Source organism: Capra hircus, chromosome 6 (assembly GCF_001704415.2).
Source record: "Capra hircus breed San Clemente chromosome 6, ASM170441v1, whole genome shotgun sequence".
Classification (NCBI taxonomy): domain Eukaryota; kingdom Metazoa; phylum Chordata; class Mammalia; order Artiodactyla; family Bovidae; genus Capra; species Capra hircus.
Window position 1 is genome coordinate 6,246,672 of NC_030813.1, and position 12,026 is coordinate 6,258,697.

Below are 12,026 nucleotides of genomic sequence, written 5' to 3' on the forward strand. Positions count from 1 at the left end.
AGCTTAGACCAGTGAGTTTCAGTTACACCACAGATGTCACTGAGGTCCAGTCAACACATCGTCTCCTCCTCTATCAGGCCATCATTCATGCAGCTTTCTTGAATGTGGCACAGCGTTTATTAATAATAAGGCATTGACACCACGATCAGAACAACTTATATAAATGTGTTGGAATTTTCCTAATACTTGAACACTAGACATCATCCAGTATTTAGATCAGATTGTGTATCCCTCAGTGCTCTTCAGAGAAACAGTACCAGTAGGATATATAGAGATAAATAAGAAGTGGTTTATTGTAGGAATAAGCTCGCTTGGGTATGGAGGCTTAGAAGTTCCACAGTCTGCCTTCCATCTGCAAGCTGGAGAACCAGGATTGGTGTGGTTGATGGTATAACTCAGAGTCTGCAGGCCTAAGAATCAGGGGGGCCAGCGGTGTAACTCTGGTCTGTGTTTGAATCAAAAGCTTTAGAGCTGGGAGCTCTGGTGGACTGCAAGAGGGCAAGAAGAATATGGATATCTCAGTTCAAACAGAGTGAATTCGCCCTTGTTTCCTCTGCCTACTCAAGGGACTGGATGATGCCCAATGGCCTTGATAAGACCTTCTTTACTCATTCTGCTGATTCAGATTTTCATCTCCTCTGGAGACAACCTCACAGACACGCCTAGAAATAACGTGTTATCAGCCACTTTGGCATCCCTTAGCCATCAAGTTGACACATAAAATTAACCATCACAGATGGCCTTGAAGCCCTGGTTCTGTGTCTGGTGGAAGCCTTACGCCTCCCAAGATTTCCTGTGTCAAAGGATTTATATTGTCTACATAACCCTTTTATTTCCTAAGTCAACAGGAATGCAAAACTTAGACCCATCTCTTGTTTCCATGGGGCAGCCTCTCCATGGACACCATGATTTTTAGGGAGAGAAATTGGAGGGTTCTTGGGGAAGGGTCGCATTGCCACTCAGGTGAGCTTTACCCTGGAGCTGCAGCTCTTCCTGCTGCAGCCTCAGCCCCCCCTCTTCAGTCCTTCTTCAGATAAATACGTCTTTACCATCTCTCATCGTGCAGGTCTCAGGTGCTACTCAAGTCAATTTCTGATGAGTAAAATTACTTCCAAAATGAATTTCAGAAGAAAGAAATAACAATAGCTACTGTCCTAATTTTAATAAATTACCAATTTTGAATCATTTGTTTTGTTGTAATTGTGTCCTAGGGAACAGAGTTTGGGAACTGCTGTATCTTTGTTAAATGCTCTAATAATCTTTAGATATTCCACTTTGTGGAAGAAGGCCAGCATATAATTTGGCAAATCTAGTTGGTTATTTCCTTTTTTCTTTTCTGTTATGTTTATCTTTGTATGATTTCAAGCTTATAGAAAAGTTGCAAGACCAGTATCAGAAACTTGGGTATATACCCTCTACCCAGATTCTCTAATTGTTTATATTTTGCCCCATTTGCTTTATTAGTTTCTTTTTCTGTGTGTAATGCATGTGAGTAATGCATGCATATTTCTTTCTGAGCCATTCGGAGACATTTTTACTATATGTATTTTCTGATAAGAACAGATATTGCACTTGATCTTAGCTAAAAGGCTGAGAAGCAATTGCTATACATATTTCCTAACAAGAGTATTGTCTTACACAATTGTCATACTTTTATCAAAATCTGGAAATTTTTTGATACAAAGCTCTTAGCTAACATTCCATAGACAATTTTGGTCAGTTGCCCCATGAATGTCCTTTGCAGTGATTTTTTTTCCCCTCTGTTCAAGGCTCTAACTCAAGGTTACATATTGCACGTATTTGTCCTATCTTGTTAGTTTCCATTAATTCTGGAGTAGCTTCTCAGTGCTTCTCTATCTTTCTTGACATGTATTTTGGAAGGAGACAGGCCAGTTATCTTGTAGAATGTTTTTCTTGAATAGATTCAAGTTAGGCGCTTTTGGCAGGAACACCACGAACGTTCTTTCGACCTCGTTTGGCTTTGCAGACGACGATCGGTTCTTCACCTCTGCACCAGCTGGGGTGTCCCACGGTCCAGCTCAGTCCTGACACTAGTTGCCTGGAGTGAGTGCAGACCCCGAGGTTAGGGACCCTGTTGTACAGTGTTGTCCCCACTTAAGATGCCAGCCGTGAGAAGGGCCCCAGGCTAGCCACATGTGTTTCGGGCTGACTGAAAATGCAAGGGTTCCCTACTCGGGTTCAGTGATTTGCCGGAATGACTCAGAACTCAGGAAAGTGCCGTACTTAAGATTATAGCTGTATGTTTATAAAGGATAGCATTCAGAAATAGCCTAATAGAAGAGATACAAAGGGCAAGGAGTGAGAGGCGGGGGACACAAAACTTCCTTGTCCACCCTCTATGGCAACACCATCCCAGCACATGGTAGATCCCCTTTACCCAAAAGTTCCCTCAATCTGACTTTCTTTTCAGTATGTAGGGATGGGTCATTCAATTATTGACCATTGTTGATTGGACTCAATCTCCAGGCCCCTCTTCCTTATCCAGTGGCAGGGCTGAGTGTTCTGACCCTCTAATCACCCAGTTGGTTTTCCTGGCAGCCAGCCCCAGTCCTGAAGCTATTGGAGGCCTTCTCCCCCATGAGACTTTGCATTAGTGTGAGCTCAGGTATGCTAGGCAGGGGCTTGTTACGAATATAAGAAGACTATCAGTCAGGTAATTCCAAGGGTTTGAAGAGATCTAATGCCAGACCAAACATGTTTTTTTTAATTATACCACAGACCTTCGTAGCATGTGTTACCAGGTAGCACGCGATGTTACTTTAGCACATTTTTGATGATGTTAAACTTGGTAAGTGGGTTAAAGTGGTGTCCACTAAGTGTTTCACTACAAAGATACACTTTTCCCATTGTAATTAATTAATATCTTAAGGGAATTTATTTTGATATTGTGTAAATACCAAAGAAAAGCAGTGCCAAAGAATGTTCAAACTATTGCACAATTGCATTCATCTCTCACATGCTAGCAAAGTAATGCTCAAAATTCTCCAAGCTAGGCTTGAACAATACATGAATCGTGAACTTGCAGATGTTCAAGCTGGATTTAGGAAAGACAGAGGAACCAGAGATCAAATTGCCAACATCCATTGGATCATCGAAAAAGCAAGAGAGTTCCAGAAAAACATCTGCTTCTGCTTTATTGACTACGTCAAAGCCTTTGACTGTGTGGATCACAACAAACTGTGGAAGATTCTTAAGGAGATGGGAATACCAGACTACTTGACCTGCCTCCTGAGAAATCTGTATGCTGGTCAAGAAGCAACAGTTAGAACCAGACATGAAGCAACAGACTGGTTCCAAATTGGGAAAGGAGTACATCAGGTTGTATATTGTCACCCTGCTTATTTAACTTATATGCAGAGTACATCATGCGAAACTCCAGGCTGGATGAAGCACAGGCTGGAATCAAGATTGCCAGGAGAAATATCAATAACCTCAGATGTGCAGATGACACCACACTCATGGCAGAAAGCAAAGAACTAAAGAGCCTCTTGATGGAAGTGAAAGAAGAGAGTGAAAAAGTTGGCTTAAAACTCAACATTCTGAAAACGAAGATCATGGCATCTGGCCCCATCATTTCATGGCAACTAGATGGGGAAACAATGGAAACAGTGACAGACTTTATTTTGGGGGGTTCAAAAATCACTGCAGATGGTGACTACAGCCATGAAATTAAGACTCTTGCTCCTTGAAAGAAAAGCTATGACCAACCTAGACAGCACATTAAAAAGCAAAGACATTACTTTGCCAATAAAGGTCTATCTAGTCAAAGCTATGGTTTTTCCAGTGGTCATGTATGGATATGAGAGTTGGACAATAAGGAAAACTGAGCGCTGAAGAATTGATGCTTTTGAACTGTGGTGTTGGAGAAGACTGTTGAGAGTCCCTTGGACTGCAAGGAGATCCAACCAGTCCATCCTCAAGGAAATCAGTCCTGAATATTCATTGGAAGGACAGATGCTGAAGCTGAAACTCCAATACTTTGGCCACCTGATGCAAAGAGCTGACTCATATGAAAGGTGCCTGATGCTGGGCAAGATTGAAGGTGGGAGGATAAGGGGACGACAGAAGATGAGACGGTTAGATGGCATCACCAACTCAACGGACATGCTTTGAGTAAACTCTGGGAGTTGGTTATGGACAGGGAGGCCTGGCGTGCTGCAGTCCATGGGGTTGCAAAGAATTGGACACAACTGAGTGACTGAACCGATGTCTTTTTGATATGTTCCCACATCACTCTTGGCATTTTCTTGCTTTCTGGGGGAGCTGAAAGTTTTAACTACTTAGCAGGATGTTCTAGACTTACCTAACACTTTCCTTGCCGTAGACCTAGGGAATCTGGTTCCTCTCAGTGGAAGGGATGGTATTCTAAAACCAAGATCTAGGCACTAGGCATGCTCATTGCTACTAGTTTTTCAGCAGATAGAGCTAGAAAAAAAATACACAGACTAACATACACTAATATTTTATTTATTCCTATAGCTAGCTACCCATTATATTATAAACAATGAATTCTTACCTCTGATTTCAATCTAACACCTCAAGGTATCTTTTGTTTTCTTCCTCCAAAAATGAAGAACCAGGCTTCCTTCTTCTTCTTTTTTTAACTGAAGTATAGTTGATTTACAGTGGCATGTTCAGATGTATAGGACAGTGGTAAAGTTATGTGTGTGTGTATATATATATGTACACATACACATATATTTCAGATTTTTTTCCTTTTAGGTTATTATAAAATATTGAATATAGTTCTCCAGGTTTACAGTAAGCCCTTATTGGTTATCTTCTTTATGTACAGTTTGTTAATCCCAAACTCCTAATTTATTGCCCCATTTTCCCCTTTGATAACCGTAAGTTTGTTTTCTATGTGTATAGATCTGTTTCTGTTTTGTAAATAAGTTAATTTGTGTCTTTTTGTTTTTTTTTAAAGCTTCCACATATAAGCAGTATCATAATTACCCTTCTCTGTCTGGCTTACTTCATTTAGTGTAATAATCTTAGATCCATCCACGTTGTGCAAATGACATTATTTCATTCTTTTTCATGACTGCGTAATATTCCATTCTACAACAAAAGAGGCAGGAATACACTGGACAAAAGACAGTCTCTTCAATAAGTGGTGCTGGGAAAATAGACAGCTATGTGTGAAAGAATGAAATTAGAACATTCTACAACACCATACACAAAAATAAACTCAAAATGGATTAAAGACCTAAATGTAAGACCTGTTACCATAAAACTCCTAGAGAGAAATGTCGGCAGGACAGTCGTGGACATAAATCCCAGCAGTATCTTTTTGGGTCCATTTCCTTACTGTTGATATATTTGTGCTTGTGCGCAGGCCAAGTTCCAAGCTCTTTATTCCTTTCTGTAGAATCTGTTTCTTCAGGCTGAAGAACTTTCATTAGTATTTCTTTAGTATTGGTCTGATGGTGACAAATTCTCTGATTTTGTTTAAACCATCATTTTGCCTATAATCTTGAGAGATATCTTTACTGCAAAGATACTTCTCGGTTAACAGTAGTTTTCTTTCAATATTTAAACTGTTTTCCCACTTTTTTCTGGTTTTCACTTTTCTAATGAGAAGTCAGCCAGCCTTCATTTCTTCCATGTTTCATGTTATGTATCACTTCCACACTATGTGTATACGTTTAAGGTTTTCACTGACTTTAGGGAATTTTTGGTCATGTGTTTAAATATTTTTTTTCAGCCCCATTTTCTTCTCTTTGCACTCCACTTGTATATATGTTAGACCATTTAATGTTGTCCCAGAGAACACTGAGGCTCTGTTAACTTCTCATAGTTTCTGTTTTTCCTCTGTCTGTTTGATTAGGTGCTTTCTCAGTCTACCTTCAGACTCAATCCACCTTCTACTGACTCATCCAATCTGCTGTTAAATCAGTGGACTCTTCATTTTAGACTTTGTACTTCTCAGTTCTGGAATTTCCATCAGGCTTTTTAAAAAGACTTTTTTTTCTTTCTTTGCAGAGATTCTCATCTGTTCATTATTACCATATTTTAAGTTTTTAAGTACATTTATAATAGCTTCTTTGAAGTCCTTGTTGTTAATTCCAATATCTGAATCATCCTGGGGTCATTTTTTATTGACTGTGCTTTTTCTTCACTATGGGTTGCAGTTTCCTATTTCTTCATTTGTTGTGACTATGTTTATTGTAGGCTGGACATTGTGACTGTTTGTTGAAAGTCATTGGATTATATTGTCTTCTTCTAAAACAGGGCTGACCTTTATTCTTGCAGGCAGTGAAATTACTGGAAGGTAGCTCTGATGGGTGGGACCCCAGTGTCTTCAAACATTTTTCTAATTGGTAGCACTATTCCACTTTCAGCTTTCAACAGGTAGTTTTTGCTTGTTCTCTAAAGAGTCTTCCCAAGTACATGTTCCACCTGGCTAGCCACTGTCTTCTGCCGCTCCTCCTTTATGCCCTACCCCACCCACAGCACAGCCTCTTATCAGGTACTTTGCCTCGCACATCCCAGCCCTTTTGTTATTGCTGTCCTTCAGTCTCTAAGTCTTGTGTGACTCTTTGTGACTGCATGAACTGCAGCGTGCCAGAGTCCCCTCTCCTCCACTATATCCTGGAGTTCGCTCAGATTCAGTCCACTGAGTCTGTGATGTTGTCTGACCATCTCATCCTCTGCTGCCCCCTTCTCCTTCTGCCTCAATCTTTCCCAGCATCAGGGTCTTTTCCAATGAGGGACTTTGTATCAGGTGCCCAGACTGTTGGAGCACCAGCTTCAGCATTCATCCTTCTAGTGAATATTCAGGATTGATTTCCTTTAGGACTGACTGGTTTGATCTCCTTGCTGTCCAAGGGATTCTCAAGAGTCTTCTCCAGCACCACAGTAATAAAGCATCAATTCTTCAGTGCTCAGCCTTCTTTCTGGTCCAACTCTCACAGCTGTACATGACCACTGGAAAAACCATAGCTTTGACTAGACAGATATTTGTCAGCAAAGTGATATCTCTGCTTTTTAATACACTGTCTAGGTTTGTCATAGGTTTCCTTGCAAGGAGCAAGCGTCTTAATTTCATGGCTGCAGTTACTGTCCACAGTGATTTTGGAGCCCAAGAAAATAAAATCTGTCGCTGCTTCTACTTTTTCCTTCTATTTGCCATGAAGTGGTGGGATTGATGCCATGATCTTAGTTTTTTGAATGTTGAGTTTCAAGCCAGCTTTTTCACTCTCCTCTCTCAGCCTCATCAAGAGGCTCTTTAGTTCCTCTTCACTTTCTGCCGTTAGAGTGGTATCATCTGCATTTCTGAGGTTGTTGATATTTCTCCCAGCAATCTTGAGTCCAGCATATGATTCAAGAATCCAGCCCAGCATTTTGCATTATGTACTCTGCATACATTTCGTCGCTCAGTCGTGTCCAACTCTTTGTGACCCCATGGGCCACAGCATGCCAGGCTTCCTGTCCATCACCAACTCCTAGAGTTCACCCAAACTCATGTCCATTGAGTTGGTGATGCCATCCAACCATCTCATCCTCTGTTGTCCCCTTCTCCTCCCACCATCAATCTTTCCCAGCATGAGGGTCTTTTCAAATGAGTCAGTTCTTCGCATGAGGTGGCCAAAGTATTGGAGTTTCAGCTTCAACATCAGTCCTTCCAGTGAACACTCAAGACTGATCTCCTTTGGGATGGACTGGTTGGATCTCCTTAAGTTAAATAAAACTTAGCAATTTTTATTAAATTGTTACAATTCAATTTAGTTTAATTCAATTTAAGGGTGACAATATACAGCCTTGTCACACTTCTTTCCCGGTTTTGAACCAGTCATTTATTCCCTGTCTGGTTCTAACTGTTGTTTGTTAACCTGCATACAGGTTTCTCAGGACACAGGTAAAGTGGTCTGGTATTCCCATCTCTTTCAGAATCTTCCAGTTTGTTGTAATCCACACAGTCAAAGGCTTTAACATAGTCAAAGAAGCATAGTCAAACAAATGTTGTTTTTTCCTTTCTGGAATTCCCTTCCTTTCTCTGTGATCAAAGAAATATTGGCAATTTGATTTCTGGTTCATTTGACTTTTCTAAACCCAGCTTGTACATGTGGAAGTAATTTTTGGTTCATGTACTGCTGAAACCTAGCTTGAAGGATTTTGAGCATAACCCTGCCAGCCTGTGAAATGAGCACAACTGTGGTGGTGGTTTAGTCGCTAAGTCGTGTCTGACTCTTTCGACCCCTTGGACTGTAGCCTGCCAGGCTCCTCTGTTCATGGGATTTTCCAGGCAAGAATACTGGAGTGGACTGCCAGTTTCTTCTCCAAGGGATCTTCCCGACCCAGGAATCAAACCCAGGTCTCCTGCACTGCAGGCAGATTCTTTACCGCCTAGCTATGAGGGAAGCACAGCTGTATGGCAGTTTAGAGATTGAGAGCTGGGCCATGAAGAAAGCTGAGCGCCAAAGAGCGGATGCTTTTGAACTGCGGTGCTGGAGAAGACTCTTGAGAGTCCCTTGACTGCAAGGAGATCAAACTTGTTGGTCCTAAAGGAAATCAGTCCTGGATATTCATTGGAAGGACTGATGCTGAAGCTGAAGCTGCAGCATTCGGCCACCTGATGCAAAGAACTGAGTCCTTAGAAAAGACGCTGATGCTGGGAAAGATTGAAGGCAGGAGGAGAAGGGGACGAGAGAGGATGAGATGGTTGGGTGGTGTCATTGACTCAATGGACATGAGTCTGAGTAAGCTCTGGGAGTTGGTGATGGACAGGGAGGCTTGGTGTGCTGCGGTCCATGGGGTCGCAAGAGTCAGATAGGACTGAGCGACTCGGCTGACCTTGAAAATTCTTTAGCATTGCCTTTCTTTGGAATTGGAATGAAAACACGTTTTCTAGTCCTGAGGCCACTGCTGAGTTTTCTAAATTTGCTGACATGAGTGTGGCACTTTAACAGCATCACCTTTTACGATTTGAAACCACTCAGATGGAATTCCTTCACCTCCACTAGCTTTATTCATGGTGATGCTTCCTAAGGCCCTCTTGACTTCACACTCCAGGATGTCTGGCTCTAGGTGAGTGATCACACCATCATGGTTACCTGGGTCATTAAGACCTTTCCGGTACAGTTCTGTGTATTCTTGCCACCTCTTGTTAAATGTTCAGCTTCTGTTAGGTCCATACCGCTTCTGTCCCTCGTGTCCATCTTTTCACGAAATGTTCTCTTGATATATCCAGTTTTTTGAAGAGCTCTCTAGTCTTTCCCATTCTGTTGTTTTCTGCTATTTCTTTGCATTGTTCAGTTAAGAAGGCCTTCCTGTCTCTCCTTGCTCTTCTCGGGAACTCTGCTTTCAGTTGGGTGTATCTTTCCCTTTCTCCCTTGCCCTTCCCTTCTCTTCTTTCATCAGTCATTTGTAAAGCACTTTAGAAGCCCTGAATTCAGCTCCGTTTGGAACCGTTGCTGCTTTGGGGACCACCTGCCTTCTCCGTGGTGGGAGGAGCGCTGCCTGGAGGAGCGAGATCACTGCAGTGCAGCCATCTGCGTTCTCTGCACGGTGTGCGGTTTAGCTGTCTCAGTTATTTGATCTGGCCAGATATTTTCCAGCAGGAGGACAAGTCTGCTAATAGTTGTTTTTTATAGGAGATGGATATTTAAGCTTTGCGGTTTTTTTTCCCCCCCCCACTGTCATGTTCTCATCCACAGTGAAAGAAATAACAATAGTAATAGTAGTGCTCCATTTTTCTTCCCGTGGTTCCTGGGCCTAGAAGCGTTAGAAGTTCTCCGTGTTTGTAGCCCTTGCACTGGTGCATTGTCAAAGGCGAATTCTTTGAGATGCCAAGATTCTTTAAAGTGATTTTGAGGCAGACATTACTCCTACTTCTTTCACAGAAGAGGGAAATCCAAGGTTGCTCTTTATTTTAAACTTCCAGTATACGCAAAAATCTGTGGAAGTCCTATACATTTCAAACTCTTGCTTTGATTAGATAGCTGGGTTTAACCCTCTTCTTTATAAATTGGTCTTGTAATTCAGATATTCATTAACAAAATAATTGCTGAGGATGCATTTCCATTCATATTTTGATTATTAGCTTATGGAATAATTCCCTGTATAAATTCATAATGTTTAACTTCTTTTAATTCATCCATATCAGTAGCCTGTCTGCTTTCTTTAGATACCTTGCAATATAGCATGTTATTTAAAACTGGTTTTTGGAAACATTCAGGCAAGATTTTCTGTGTCTTTTCAATACAACTTTGACCGTGTTTGCAGAAAAATTAAAATGCAATAGTGTTCATTTGTAATATAAAATATTTACGTTGATTTGCCACCATTTTGTAACTTTTCTTTTGAAAGTTTGTCTTTAAGGCCAAGTTCGGCCCTCTAAATGGGAAAATTGACCTCATTTCTGACCCTTGTTTGATGGAATTTAGTGTAATCATTTACTTCATTCACAGCTTTGGCTTTGCGTGACATTAGACTAATTAAAAAAAAAAAAAAAGAAATGACCTTCAGAGATGAGGATTTTTCCAGTGTGACTACTCCATATTTTCCAAAGGGAATTCCAAAAGCAGAATTTTTACAACAATAATTCTATTATTAGGTTGAGTATGTAAGTTCCCAAGGCTGTTGCTTTGAAGGGAACAATATTCATTCAGATATTTATATTCTGGTATGTTTGCTTCCATTCTAATTGTATCTCATATGCTAGTATCTGTCCGTTTCCTTGAGTTTATCCTCCTACCTCTACAAGATTTGTTTCAGGCTATAGTAAGCTAAAAATGATCACATTGGATAACTGTGGTATCAGTCGTTAATGAATTGCTTCATTTATTTAACAAATGGTTTTGAGTTCCTGAGTTGATCTTGGGAATACAGCAATGAACCAATAAAGGCCCCTCATGGAGTTTACAGCCTACCTTTAATCTTCTTAATCTGTTTAATGGAAAATAGCCTGCATGTGTTTTTCTTTAACCCACATTTTGAACTTTTACACATTTCAAAAGCCCTTTGTGATTATTGGATGTGCAAGGACGTACTTTGTGAAAGGGGAAAGAGATTCAGAAGATTAAGGAGTTGTTTATAGTTTGATGAAGGCCATGCACTTGTATTAAATAAAAAAAGATTTTAATTCTTATGAACATCTGAGATAGAAATACAGAATCCTGAGGTAATAGATAAACAGTCGTTTGTTGCTGTCGTGTTATGCTCAGTCTTGTCCAGCTCTTTGTGGCCCCATGTACTAGCCCATCATGCTCCTCTATTCACAGAACAAGGTCAGTCGTTAAAGGGAAGTAACATCAGTATTGCAAAGGTCATTTTGGAGGTGGTGGGTTTTATGGGAAAAAACTTCAGACCAGAGATGCTTTTCTTTTTCAGAAGAATCAATGAGATGGGACTAGGCAAATTTTATTACAGAAGAAGAGAGTTGTCACTCTTTCTGGAGTTCAAATGAAACTATCTAAATTGGTTACTTTTTTGAATTTTCTTCATTTTTTAACACTTGTTTGCATCTGTATTTATTCGTGAGCACTAGCTTCCTTAAAAAACTTTAAACTTATCTTTGTCAAAGATTATATGTACTTACATGATTTGATACCTTTTACAGCGATAAAATTTAACATTCAGAGCAACAAGGTAAGTCAAAGGTTAGATTTCTCTAATCCTATAAGTCAGAAAAATGACATCAGTCATTGAACAAGTCAGTCACTAAATTGAATTTCATCTTCCTTACTAGGATCCTCGATTCAATGCCGAAGTTGACCAAATTACAGGCTACAGGACACAAAGTATTCTTTGTATGCCAATTAAGAATCATAGGGAAGAGGTAAGCCAGTTTTCCATTCTATCAAAGGTCATTTGGAAGCATTTTTCTTTTTGAAATTTTTTTTTTTACTTTTCATACTTCTGAAATAATGCTTTAGTGCAGGTAACTGGAAAGTGCTTAAGTGTTCTGCTTGATGTGTTTTATTTAGACTTCAGTAATAGAATTGTATCCTGATTATTTACTTTTACCTAGAAATACATTTTAGACATATAATTTTTTTATC

At 40.2% G+C, this 12,026-nt stretch overlaps 1 protein-coding gene across 3 annotated transcripts in view; it reads left to right on the top strand.

Moving 5' to 3' along the window:
• Window positions 1-12,026, top strand: part of PDE5A (phosphodiesterase 5A) — a 146,735-nt gene that overhangs the window by 26,567 nt on the left and 108,142 nt on the right. For all 3 annotated transcript variants that reach the window (XM_018049176.1, XM_018049177.1, XM_013964453.2), the window contains exon 3: window positions 11,714-11,803. In XM_018049176.1, coding sequence (XP_017904665.1) covers window positions 11,714-11,803 — 90 coding nt within the window. The remainder of the gene's footprint in view (window positions 1-11,713; window positions 11,804-12,026) is intronic.